Source organism: Megalobrama amblycephala, linkage group LG24, assembly GCF_018812025.1.
Source record: "Megalobrama amblycephala isolate DHTTF-2021 linkage group LG24, ASM1881202v1, whole genome shotgun sequence".
In the NCBI taxonomy this organism is placed as follows: domain Eukaryota; kingdom Metazoa; phylum Chordata; class Actinopteri; order Cypriniformes; family Xenocyprididae; genus Megalobrama; species Megalobrama amblycephala.
In genome coordinates this window covers 6,384,926-6,398,417 of record NC_063067.1, presented here as the reverse complement: position 1 = coordinate 6,398,417, position 13,492 = coordinate 6,384,926, and the positions used below count along the sequence as shown (strand labels likewise).

General features: G+C 38.1%; 1 protein-coding gene and 1 long non-coding RNA gene across 2 annotated transcripts in view; one reads left to right on the top strand and one right to left on the bottom strand.

The window, feature by feature from the left end:
- The window catches only part of slc1a7b (solute carrier family 1 member 7b), a 66,366-nt gene that overhangs the window by 32,826 nt on the left and 20,048 nt on the right, over positions 1-13,492 (top strand). Inside the window, 1 exon segment of the mRNA XM_048178208.1 lies at positions 11,464-11,679. Within this exon segment, the coding sequence (XP_048034165.1) occupies positions 11,464-11,679 (216 nt within the window).
- The window catches only part of LOC125260069, a 29,167-nt gene that overhangs the window by 10,994 nt on the left and 4,681 nt on the right, over positions 1-13,492 (bottom strand). The window contains exons 2-3 of the long non-coding RNA XR_007182966.1: positions 11,444-11,738; positions 9,679-9,780 (exon numbers count right to left, since the gene is read on the bottom strand). This is a non-coding gene — a long non-coding RNA (uncharacterized LOC125260069). The remainder of the gene's footprint in view (positions 1-9,678; positions 9,781-11,443; positions 11,739-13,492) is intronic.

Sequence of the window (13,492 nt, the reverse complement as noted above, 5' to 3'; positions counted from 1 at the left end):
AACATGCAATTGTGACTTTATAACATGCAATTGTGACTTTATAACTTGCAATTGTGACTTTATAACATGAAATTGTGACTTTATAACATGCAATTGTGACTTTATAACTTGCAATTGTGACTTTATAACTTGCAATTGTGACTTTATAACATGAAATTGTGACTTTATAACTTGCAATTGTGACTTTATAACATGAAATTGTGACTTTATAACATGCAATTGTGACTTTATAACTTGCAATTGTGACTTTATAACTTGCAATTGTGACTTTATAACATGAAATTGTGACTTTATAACATGCAATTGTGACTTTATAACATGCAATTGTGACTTTATAACATGCAATTGTGACTTTATTACTTGCAATTGTGACTTTATAACATGCAATTGTGACTTTATAACATGCAATTGTGACTTTATAACATGCAATTGTGACTATAACATGCAATTGTGACTTTATAACATGCAATTGTGAGTTTATAACTTGCAATTGTGACTTTATAACTTGCAATTGTGACTTTATAACTTGCAATTGTGAGTTTATAACATGCAATTGTGACTTTATAACTTGCAATTGTGACTTTATAACTTGCAATTGTGAGTTTATAACATGCAATTGTGACTTTATAACATGCAATTGTGACTTTATAACTTGCAATAGTGAGTTTATAACTTGCAATTGTGACTTTATAACATGAAATTGTGACTTTATAACATGCAATTGTGACTTTATAACATGAAATTGTGACTTTATAACATGCAATTGTGACTTTATAACTTGCAATTGTGACTTTATAACATGAAATTGTGACTTTATAACATGCAATTGTGACTTTATAACATGAAATTGTGACTTTATAACTTGCAATTGTGACTTTATAACTTGCAATTGTGACTTTATAACATGCAATTGTGACTTTATAACTTGCAATTGTGACTATAACTTGCAATTGTGACTTTATAACATGCAATTGTGACTTTATAACATGAAATTGTGACTTTATAACATGCAATTGTGACTTTATAACTTGCAATTGTGACTTTATAACTTGCAGTTGTGACTTTATATCATGCAATTGTGACTTTATAACTTGCAATTGTGACTTTATATCATGCAATTGTGACTTTATATCTCGCAATTGAAACTTTATATCTCGCAATTCTGACTTTATAACACAACTGCAACTTTACATCAAGCAATCTGACTTTATATCTCTCAATTCTGACTTAACTCACAATTGTGACTTTATCCCTCATCCTAGTTTAAATGGCATGTTTGAGCTGTTTTAACTGAAAGCAAATTGTACTGACATGTCTTAAAGGGGTGGTTCAGTGGTTTTTTCTAGGCTTGATTGTGTTTTTGGGGCACAGTTTAACATTTTTTTGAAAACGCTGTATTTTTCATATATTTTACCTTTTTTCTACACCTCTGTTTCCACTGTCATTCGAACGGCTCGTTTGACTTCCTGCTTCTATGAAGCCACTTCCTCCGAAATATGCAATGTGCTCAGATTGGTTAGCAGGCCCAGTGTATCCAGAACCATCATGATTCGCTGAAGCGTCCGGAAACGCCGCGATCCTTACCATTTGTTACAGGTTACGTTCGCTTCAGTTATATTGTATGCTCAATTTAACTTTATTGCTGTATCAAATTGAGCCCGAATCAGACCCAGATGAACAGCAATCACAGCTTTTAAAGGACGTTTCTGAATGGTATTTCTTTTTTTTTTTTACTTGTGTCAAAGTGTTGAGATATGCTGCCACTGCTGTTTGTTAGCTTTCAATATACGGTTTTATCCTGATTAAAGCTTTACTGTAGCCGAATACATCACTAAGTAGTCGTATTTTTGTAGAAGTAGCATTTAATTTATAGCATGAACAACTGTTTGTCTATGAACATAGAAGCTTGTTGGAGAAGTATGCACTATAATACAGCTAACTGGCTCGTTACTTTAAAAGACAATATCTCCGTTTGCATTGAACTTTCAGCGCTGTAACTTTGCAGATACTGTTTATGCTCAAGCAGCAACATTACACACTAACTAAAGTTAAAAAAGTGAAATCGCAATGAACCACCCCTTTAAATATGTAAGTGCCATTGTTTGTTCTCAAGATGCACACCAGTAATGTTTTTTTTCTAGTGAACGTTTATAAAAGCTACTTAAATATCCTAATTGAAATAAGGCCTAATCCACACTTAGGCTAAGCCCTGTCTGTGAAACTGGGCCTAAATCTCTCAATTCTGACTTTATAACATGCAATTGCAACTTTATAGCATGCAATATGACTTTAAAACACGCAATTGTGACTTCATATCTCGCAATTCTGAGAAAAAAAGTAAAATTGCGAGTTACAGTCAGAAGTGTGAGAATTTTTTATTTTTCATTCAGTGGCGGAAACAAGCTTCCATAATTTTCTCTGTGCAGCACAAAAAGAAAAATTCTGAAGACTATGTTGGTCAATTTTTTTTTTCATGCATTTTTTCTCGCATGGAATTACAGGTAATGGGGACTGAAGCTTTCAAGCTTCAAAAAGGACCCCGAAGCACCATAAAAGCATCATAATTGTGATTCAAGCAACTGAACTTATATCATATGTTGGCTTTGTGTGAGGAACAGACTGAAATGGAAATCGTTATTCAATTAAAATAGTTGGTTGTTGAGTCAGTGAGCAGAACCTGATTAAACTGCATCAATGGACTCATTAAAAAGATCTTATTCAAAAGAATGACTCATTCATGAATCGGGCATTGCTAATTCTCCCTGGAAATCTAATAACGTAGCCAAGGAGAGCCAGGGTGAATTTTGGTGTGTTTAACCCTTAGGATTTTAAACCATGGCTGTGCTTATACATAGGACTGGACAATATATATTGAGTATTTATGATAATAATGAAACATTATATATATATATATATATATATATATATATATATATATACACACACAATATATATAAATAAAATGCCAATTCAGAAAATTAAATGCACACATACTTAAACAAAGCTTTGATTTGCATTTAAAGATAGACACACACACACACAAAGAGGGGAGTATGTTGCTTGAAGGAAAGAGGTAAATGAGATGGAGAGCGGCTCTCTCAATAATTTCATGTGTTTTTCTAACACAGTTGTGGAGGTGCATTTATCAGGTAATTTCACACTGATTTCCTCAAGAGATCCTTCAGGAAAAATCCTCACATTCAAATTTAGAAACATCTTATCACAAATCACTCTCCTGTCAACACACACACACACACACACACACACACACACACACAGTTGATTCTACAATAACTTGCAAACGAGCTGAGAAAATGTCTTTGAACTCAGTCTGATGGTTTTACATTTGGCAGCATTTTAACAGCTTGCCTATTATGATATGTATTTTAAAATCATTGTAGATGGTCCTGTGGTGTTACTGTGATATATCAGCATGCACATTTTTTCTCCTAAAAATAAACAACACAAACCTAGCTGTTTTAGCTTGCTAAGAATGCGTTAATTTTACAAGGATGTTATTGAAAATACACAAATGACACTATCACGTGCACATTTTAGACAGATTTAAAAGGTGCTATAAGATTTTCACTTTAATAAAGCATAAATATGTTTGCAGATTTTTAGGAAACATGCTAAGTTCACCTACTTGTTTCTCAGAAAAACAATGCTACAGCCAGACATTCTACTTTTAAATGTGCGTTCCGTGTCGGAATGTCTGTCTTTGTTTTGGTCTGTGCGAAACCGTGTGCTGCCAGTTTATCCAATAGTATATCGACATCACAGGTTGCCAGTTGGCGCGTATTGCAGCCATGGAAACCAGCAAACAAACTGGGTCAGAGAATCACAGATATTCTCCAAAAATCATAGTCCATACCAGGCAGAGGGTCAAAACACATGTATCAGTCCAAACACATACCATCCACAGTGAGAAACTCCACGAAACAAAAAGAGACTGCTCAAGAATATGCAAACCAAACAAACAAACAAGACTTCATACTGAGTACTTGCCAAAAGGCATTTAAATAGACAGGGTAATGACATGATAAATGAGACACAGCTGAAACCAGTAAACTAATAATGAGCAGTGGGTTCTGGGAAATGGAGTCCGGAATCTGCCATCTGCTGGTACATGATAGCATCAGCAGCTGACAGGTATAACTTTATGTGCACATAAACTTTAATGACATACAATTCTTAATCCGTAGGGTTTAATATGGAGTTGGCCCACCCTTTGCAGTTATAACAGCTTCAACTCTTCTGGGAAGGCTTTCCAGAAGGTTTAAGAGTGTGTTTGGGGGAATTTTTGACCGTTCCTCTAGAAGCGCATTTGTGAGGTCAGGCAGTGATGTTGGCAAGAAGGCCTGGCTCACAGTCTCCGCTCTAATTCATCCCAAAGGTGTTCTATGAGGTTGAGGTAAGGATAGTCAAGTTCCTCCATACCAAACTCGCTCATCCATGTCTTTATGGACCTTGCTTTGTGCACTGGTGCGCAGTCATGTTGGAACAGGAAGGGGCGATCCCCAAACTGTTCCCACAAAGTTGGAGCATGACATTGTCCAAAATGTCTTGGTATGCTGAAGCATCAAGAGTCCCTTTCACTGGAACTAAGGGTTCAAGCCCAACCCCTGAAAAACAACCCCACACCATAATCCCCCTCCACCAAACTTTACACTTGGCACAATGCAGTCAGGCAAGTACCGTTCTCCTGGCAACCACCAAACCCAGACTCATCCATCAGATTGCCAGACAGAGAAGCGTGATTGGTCACTCCAGAGAACACATCTCCACTGCTCTAGAGTCCAGTGGCAGCGTGCTTTACACCACTGCATCCGACGCTTTGCATTGCACTTGGTGATGTAAGGCTTCGATGCAGCTGCTCGGCCATGGAAACTTATTCCATGAAGCTCTCTACGCACTGTTCTTGAGCTAATCTGAAGGCCACACGAAGTTTGGAGGTCTGTAGCTATTGACTCTACAGAAAGTTGGCGACTTCTGCACACTGTGAGCCTCAGTATGCGCTGACCCCGCTCTGTGATTTTACGTGGCCTAGTTAGTTGCTGTTGTTCCCAATTGCTTCCACTTTGTTATGATACCACTAACAGTTGACTATGGAATATTTAGTAGTGAGGAAATTTCACGAATGGACATTTTGCACAGGTGGCAACCTATCACGGTACTACGCTTGAATTCACTGAGCTCCTGAGAGCGACCCTTTCTTTCACAAATGTTTGTAGAAACAGTCTGCATGCCTAGGTGCTTGATTTTATACACCTGTGGCCATGGAAGTGATTGGAACACCTGAATTCAATGATTTGGAGGGGTGTCCCAATGCTTTTGGCAATATAGTATCTATATATCTCTATCTATCTATCTATATAATGATAAGAAAAATTATATTGAGATTTATTTTAATCAGAATATGTCCAGTGAAGAGTATTGTTTTGTTCAAAAAAGTTGAATTGTTTGACCACGATTCATAACACTTATTGTATGTAGAGAGGCAAATAAATTCATCTATCCTGTGTGTCTGGCTTTGTCTCCAGCCACACGCTTCATTTTGCAGACATTTGTCGCAGCTAAAGCTCGGGTCACGTCACTCCGCTGATCTGGCAGTCAGGCGGCTCAGAGCTTCAGAGGGGATTTGCTGTTTTGAAGTCGACCCACTGAGGCGTATGTTCTGCATCTGACTGCGATATGATTTTGATGAAGTGACGTGCAGGAGACAGGAAGGGATTTTTCCCCCAATAAGTGCATGTGAATGGAGCTAAATGGCTTATAAAATTTCCTTTATCTTCTCTTAGATACTTTTACCCATCAGAAACATGCAACGATATAAAAAATGATGTGATTTACATCATGCAAAGGTGCACGTTGTTTGCCTTTTGACCTGTGCAAGAAAGTGCAGCATTTGAACTCTACACGATTTTATTGGCTTATAACTGTATTTTTTGTAGACCTTGAAAGCGGTGTGTTGCTACGCATCAAAACCAAGGCTTGAAACACTACTTCATGCAAGTGCACAAACATTGTTAGCTATGCAAGCTTTAATTCTGCCATTGTTTTGTTCAGAAATGTATATGGCAATATGACATTCTCCACATTGCTGCAAGGGTTGCCTCCTACTACTGTCATTGTTTGAAGAAACTTAATGTCTGTACGTCATTGCATTGATTTTGTACAGAATACCTTTTGTTTTATTTAAATGTCAATGTTCTCATCAATTTATCACCTCAATACATCTTTCTACTTATTTTAAGATATAAAGTGGAATTTATACAACACTATAACTGTGCACAAATGTCTGAACTTTAATTCAGGCATTGTTAAGTTCAGAAATGTTAACGGCAACATGCGTGACATTCTCCACAATACTGCTACTGTCATGACAGAGCAATTGTTTGTATTGAATTGTTTGAGACAATATCTGAACGTCATTGCATTGCATTTTATACAGTCCATCTCTTGTTTTATTTATTTAAAGGCCAACAGATAAAGTGTTTTTGCTTGTGCAATGTTCCGTAAAAATAAATGTCACTCATTTTGAAATTATTATCATCTAATGCAATGACATTCAGCCATTTTGAATTATTTATTTATTTATTTTTTTTGCACCACAGTATATTTTGTATATCTATTCATGGAGATTATGATGCTCTTTCCAATGTTAAGAATAAACTGAACATATGCTTCATATTCCTGTTATGAGTTTCTGATGATGATTGTTTCCTCTCTGCTGACAAAGGTCAGCGAGGGTGAAAACACACACTGGAAACAGGAGGGGATAAAGAGAAAGAGAAATAGATTTGACATTTCCTTAATAAATCCATCAGCACGCAAGCCCAGATTGAAACGTCACTGCAACCGGATACGGATTACCCACAACGCTCACCACGGTCACAATGTTGAAGAAGAGGATGTGATGCATTCAAACATGCCTATTTACACTGATCTGACATCAGCTGTGCCATGTTAGCATCTGAAATCGCCCCCCTATAACTTTTAATAGGGCACTATTTTGAGAGGACATTCATTTGTAGTGGTGTCTGAAACCATAGTGGATGTTATCCAGCGCACTCATTCAATCCCATAATACACCACAATAACAAGTGTACAACCTAAACACTAAATGGCTAGAGAATACCCATAATGTCGCACCAAATGAATTCTAAATGATATTCCTAATTCTAGAGATAAAGACTGCAGTGATATGAAATGTTCTCAACAAATTCTCAGACTGTGCTCAGCATCAGATCTCAACATGAACATAGATCTCAACATATCAAATTAAAACGAGATTAAATGATATGAGCTGCTATCCACATTCATTTACAGTATACCTTTTCATACTATTACTGTATGAAGACTATAGAATGCAGCAGTCGGGTTCCGGAAGTAAAAACTCTCTATAGGGAAATTGATTTTTTAACAATAACTTATAATCCTTTAAAGACAGCCCTGCTGTGAGTTATGAGGTTGTTAGTCAATGGTATTTGCTTCCGTCCGCATGCGTTATTTCAACTTTGTTTTAAAATAATCGTGTTTAACAGCAGAATTCATGGTGAAAAACTACATTACCCATGATGCTGTACAGAAAATTCCACCAATCAGAGAGTCGCCACAATCAAAACACTCCAAAAGATCTCCTTAGCCCCGCCCACTGTCATGAAGCCCTGCAAATGTTGTAATTGAGGGGCTGTTTACACGACACTGTTGGAAAACTTTTTATGCATTTTGGCTGTTTATTTACACGACAAAGGCATTTTGGTGACCTGAAAACATAAACTTTTGAAAACTGGTTTCAAAGTGCAAGCATTTGAAAATGATACCGTTGTCATCTCCGTGTACACTGCAAAAACACGAATGTGTGAACACGGTGACGGGATGCACAGATCCAGTCTATCCACCTTATTTTTTAGTGTGTTTTCTGTGAATGTGAGAGACTTCCGATTTATTAGCCACTACAGGGAAATAACAAGAAGAATATCAAAGTGCAGTAAACTGTAAAAATAAGGTAGATAGGCATTCGCATTTGGTGCGAGTGCTCTGTAAAAGAACACGTATGTTCTTTACAAAGTGACATCGGCAACTGTCTGGCATGTGTAATACAGCTTTTTTAGTAATTTTTGCAGATCCATGTGAACAGGGATAGTTTTGATAACGTCATCTGTACAAAGAAAAAACTTACATCTTTGTCGTGTAACGTACCCTTAGTCATCCTCTCAAAATATTGCATATATGTGCATATTTTATTGCAATAAACCTAAAAAAAACATATATAAATAAATAAGTCACTGGCCACTGGCAAATGGGGCAAAAAGTAGTAGCTTTATTAGGCTGCTGTCACTTTAAGACCTGCACTGTTTACGTTAATTTAAGACATAATTGACAATATTTACTACGATATTTGCTGAGATGGGCATTTTTTGACATAATTTTGTTCAAATTTGTTGGTTCAATCACAAGAAGAGATGAAAGAGAGCTCAATGAAGTATTTGTGTGCTGTCTGAGATGTGGCTTTCTGGGCACATGCGAATTCCCTTTCGTGTCTTCTTGTGCTTGAATATTTAAATTGGCAAGGCTTAAACTTTCGTGATGATGCAGTACTTGCTCTTCATCTGTCCCGAGCATCATTCATGTTTATTCACATTCATGTTCTCACAACATTGCATTGCTAGAATTCATATGAATGTTACCAGTAAACTGGTGATTGGCAGCATTTCATATACTCACCAACGCCGATTTTTACTCGCATTTGGCGCTTACTGAGTGTTCATTTTAGGCTCTGTGTGTGTATATATATATGTACAGAGGCTAAAATTAACACTCGCCAAGCGCCAAATGCGAGTAAAAATCAGCCATAAAAAGAAAAAAAAAAAAACTTCTGGAATCACTGCCATTAAAAAAGTGGGCAGGCACTAATGCACTCTATTGAATGACTATTTTTAGTAATTGTAAGGAATGCAGAACAAACTTCATACTTAAATGAAACACAACTGAGAACTAAATGAAGTTTCCTGAGCTATGAAAGAGAAAAAAATTCCTCTGGACAGTGACTATGCAAAACTCTAGATGTTTTGAGTGCTTTTGGTTGCTAGAGTCAAAAGAGTCCACCCTTAAGTCTATGAAACAATAAAATATAGGTATTGAAGGAGGAACCTGAATATCAATTTCATTTTCTTGTTCATCCACATCTGTGACTATATGTATCATAGCATTACTATACTCAAAATCATCTCTGATTTGAAAAAAAAAAATCCAATGCAGGAAGAGGAAATCATGTGAATATGAAAAAGCAATATTTTTGCGAGATGTCCTGCGGTCATTAATATGTAATCTCTGGCTGATGAAGCCAGCTGTTCATCTGCACAACAGAGGCTGTTTAGAGGGCACCTTCTCTCGCACGCTAATCTCACAGCTTTTGTGTGGATGACTGCTCGTGTTGTAGTGAGATTTAGCTGTATTCCCACCAGAGAGATGAGCGCATGTGAACATGACAATGTTGGGTTTTTATAGGCACCTAAAGGCCTTGAGAGGTCAAATTGTGGGTCAAAATTTGGTCTGCTAAGATACCTTCAGGATTTGACATACTGTAAGATGCTATTGCACATTAGTGTTTTGAAAACATTATTCATATAAAACATAATTTACAGACAAAGCATTATGAAATCATTTACTTACAGTTTGTGATGCAGCTGCTGTCCAATCCAATACAGATCTAATACAGTCGGCTGCTTCATCTTTCAACAAAAGTTTCTTTGTGAACTCTCCATTACACTGTGCCTAGATAACAAAACAATCTGCAGTCAAATGCTCCAAACAAACATATAATCATCTGATGCGATTAAAAATATAACATCCACTTGTTCCGGCCACTAAGATCCTTCATGAAGTCTATACAGAGACGCAAACGAGCTGTTTAAACTGATCGTGTTGTCACAGACTCAAGCACGTGTAGTGTCAGAAACTAAACGGACATCATTACTGTATCCAGTGTAGTCAGCGTCAGAGATTATAATGAGGTCTATTTCAGGGTTGCCAGGTGTTCACAACAAAACCCGCCCAATAGCTACTCAAAACTAGTCCAATTGCATTTCAGGGGTAGCCTGGGTGCCAGCCTGAACCCCGCCCACAACATTTTTTGGACGGGAAGTTCGGTCTGGACTCGATCCATTGTGGAGTAATTATGCTCGGCTCCCAGAAGGCCGAGCCAATCAAATTGCCAGGGCGGGCTTTAATCGATGATGGACAGGCTATCTGCGGTTACGTAACCACCCACGTCATCAAAGAGCGCTTGGGTTGAATTGGTTTTCACCAACGATGACTGCAGCTGGAGAAGTAAGATGTTTAGATTCCGCTATCATGTCTGTAATAAAAGAAATCGACAGCGCATTAATTTTAAAAGACGAACAAAGAACCGCAATCAAGGCATTTGTCGATGGGAAAGATGTGTTTGCCGTCCTTCCAACGGGATTCGGCAAAAGTTTAAGTACAAGTTCAACATACGTCACTTACTGCGTTGCTCTGATTGGTTGTAGGTCTATCCAATTGAGTGCAGAGCTGTTTTTTTTTACTGGTTCGGTTAAGACACGCCCCATAATTCAAGTGCAATGGAGCAGTATCAGACTCACATTCTGCCTAGAATATGAGTATGACGAAGTCAGGCTATTTCAGGGGGTCCTCCGAAAAAAAAAATTGCGCTCCTAAGGGTAAAATCCACGTTTTGGCAGGGTGAAATTTGCATTCTAGGGGCTAAATATCATGTTATTTGGGGTCGCTTCATCCTGTGGACATGAAAAACAACCCACGGCAACAGTGTTAGTAGCCCAATTACGTAGGAAAACTGTGGACTTGGCAACACTAGTCTATTTGCTTTTGATGTAACTGTTAAGTGACTGAACGCCAGTGGGCGGGGCCTATGGTATGATAATGCAGAACTATTCGTCGATGTCTTGCTCTAAAGGCGGTCATATGTATTTGTCCGTTTAACATCATAAATCCCACAATATTCAAACGAGATGTTTTTGGAGCTTGGTAAAAAAAAAAAAAAAAAAAAAAAAACTTTGTTTATAAGGAGAATGTTTTAAGCTATGAAAACTACAGGATGATTAATTATGTCAAAAGCACAAGGAATGCATGAGTGTGTGTAAATATGAGCTCTACTGAAGACAGTAGTGTAATCTTTCAGCTCAAATGTTGATTCAGTCCAGTTCAATAACTGTAAAGTTCATCAATTATGAAACAAGTTCATTTCAGCTATAAGCAGCTCTACAGAAGACAATAGTGTCATTATTCACTTTGAGTCAGTTCAATGTTGATTCAGTTCAATTCAATAACAGTGCCGATGTTGCAAAATTCGACAATTATGGGAAAAAAAAAATCGTATCATCTATAAAGCAGCTCTACAGAAGATAACGGTGTCATTTTCCAAGTCTGTTAAAGATACCTCTATCTGCTCTCTTTCAGTTTGATGTCTGGTCTGGCGGCTCTGGATGCAAAGTGTTCCAGTCGGCTGGGCCTCATCACGGTCTCTTACTACCTGTGGACCACCTTCCTGGCTGTGGTGGTGGGAATTGTCATGGTGTTGATCATCCATCCAGGTGGAATGGCACAGAAGGAAGACTCAGAGGACAGCGGGAAACCTATCATGAGCTCCGCTGATGCTCTCCTGGATCTCATACGGTGAGACAGAGCTTATGTTTCTCCCTCACATCATTCCAAACCTGTATCACATTCTTTTTCTATGGAAGACAAAAGAAAAGGTAGTCAGACAACTCTGATCCAGAATCATGGCTCATGATATTAACCCAGCTAACAGGCAATGTTCTCAGAATGTTCTGGCTAGGTTCACCCAAAAATGAACATTCTTTCATTAATCACTCATTCCAAACCTCGTTCATGTCGTTCCAAAGCTGTAAGACTTTCGTTCATCTTTGGAACACAAATGAAGATATATATTTTTTTAAATTAGATATTAAAAATATAAAAAGATTATTAAAAAGATATTAGATTTTTGTCCCTCCATTGACAGCAACGCAACTACCACTTTGATGCTTCAAAAAGTTCATAAAAGAGATTGTAAAACTAATCCATTTGAATTAAGCAGTTCATATTTTCTAAAGAGACTTAATTATTTTATATGATGAACCAATTGAATTTAGGCTTTTATTCCCATATAACATTAATCAACTCACACAGTTATGGTAAACGGAAGCTCAAGCATGTTCACTTGACAAGCAAGAACCAATGAGGTTCATTCTCATGTTACACAGCACATTTGAGCTTCAGCAAGAACCAATGAGGTTCATTCTCGTGTTACGCAGCACGTTTGAGCTTCAGCAAGAACCAATGAGGTTCATTCCCGTGTTACGCAGCACGTTTGAGCTTCAGCAAGAACCAATGGGGTTCATTCTCGTGTTACGCAGCACGTTTGAGCTTCAGCAAGAACCAATGAGGTTCATTCCCGTGTTACGCAGCACGTTTGAGCTTCAGCAAGAACCAATGGGGTTCATTCTCGTGTTACGCAGCACGTTTGAGCTTCCTGAAGAGCCAATGAGGTTCATTCTCGTGTTACGCAGCACGTTTGAGCTTCAGAAAGAACCAATGAGGTTCATTCTCGTGTTACGCAGCACGTTTGAGCTTCCTCAAGAACCAATGAGATTCATTCTCGTGTTACGCAGCACGTTTGAGCTTCCTGAAGAACCAATGAGGTTCATTCTCGTGTTATGCAGCACGTTTGAGCTTCCTCAAGAACCAATGAGGTTCATTCTCGTGTTACGCAGCACGTTTGAGCTTCAGAAAGAACCAATGAGGTTCATTCTCGTGTTACGCAGCACGTTTGAGCTTCAGAAAGAACCAATGAGGTTTATTCTCGTGTTACGCAGCACGTTTGAGCTTCCTCAAGAACCAATGAGGTTCATTCTCGTGTTATGCAGCACGTTTGAGCTTCCTCAAGAACCAATGAGGTTCATTCTCGTGTTACGCAGCACGTTTGAGCTTCAGCAAGAACCAATGGGGTTCATTCTCGTGTTACGCAGCACGTTTGAGCTTCCTGAAGAGCCAATGAGGTTCATTCTCGTGTTACGCAGCACGTTTGAGCTTCAGAAAGAACCAATGAGGTTCATTCTCGTGTTACGTAGCACGTTTGAGCTTCCTCAAGAGCCAATGAGGTTCATTCTTGTGTTTTAAGCAACACGTTTGAGCTTCAAGAACCAATGAGGTTCATTCTTGTGTTACGCAACACGTTTGAGCTTCAAGAACCAATGAGGTTCATTCTCATGTTACGCAGCACGTTTGAGCTTCAGAAAGAACCAATGAGGTTCATTCTCATGTTACGCAACACATTTGAGCTTCCTCAAGAGCCAATGAGGTTCATTCTTGTGTTACGCTGCATGTTTGAGCTTCAGAAAGAACCAATGAGGTTCATTCCCATGTTACGCAGCATGTTTGAGCTTCAGAAAGAACCAATGAGGTTCATTCTCATGTTACGCAACAC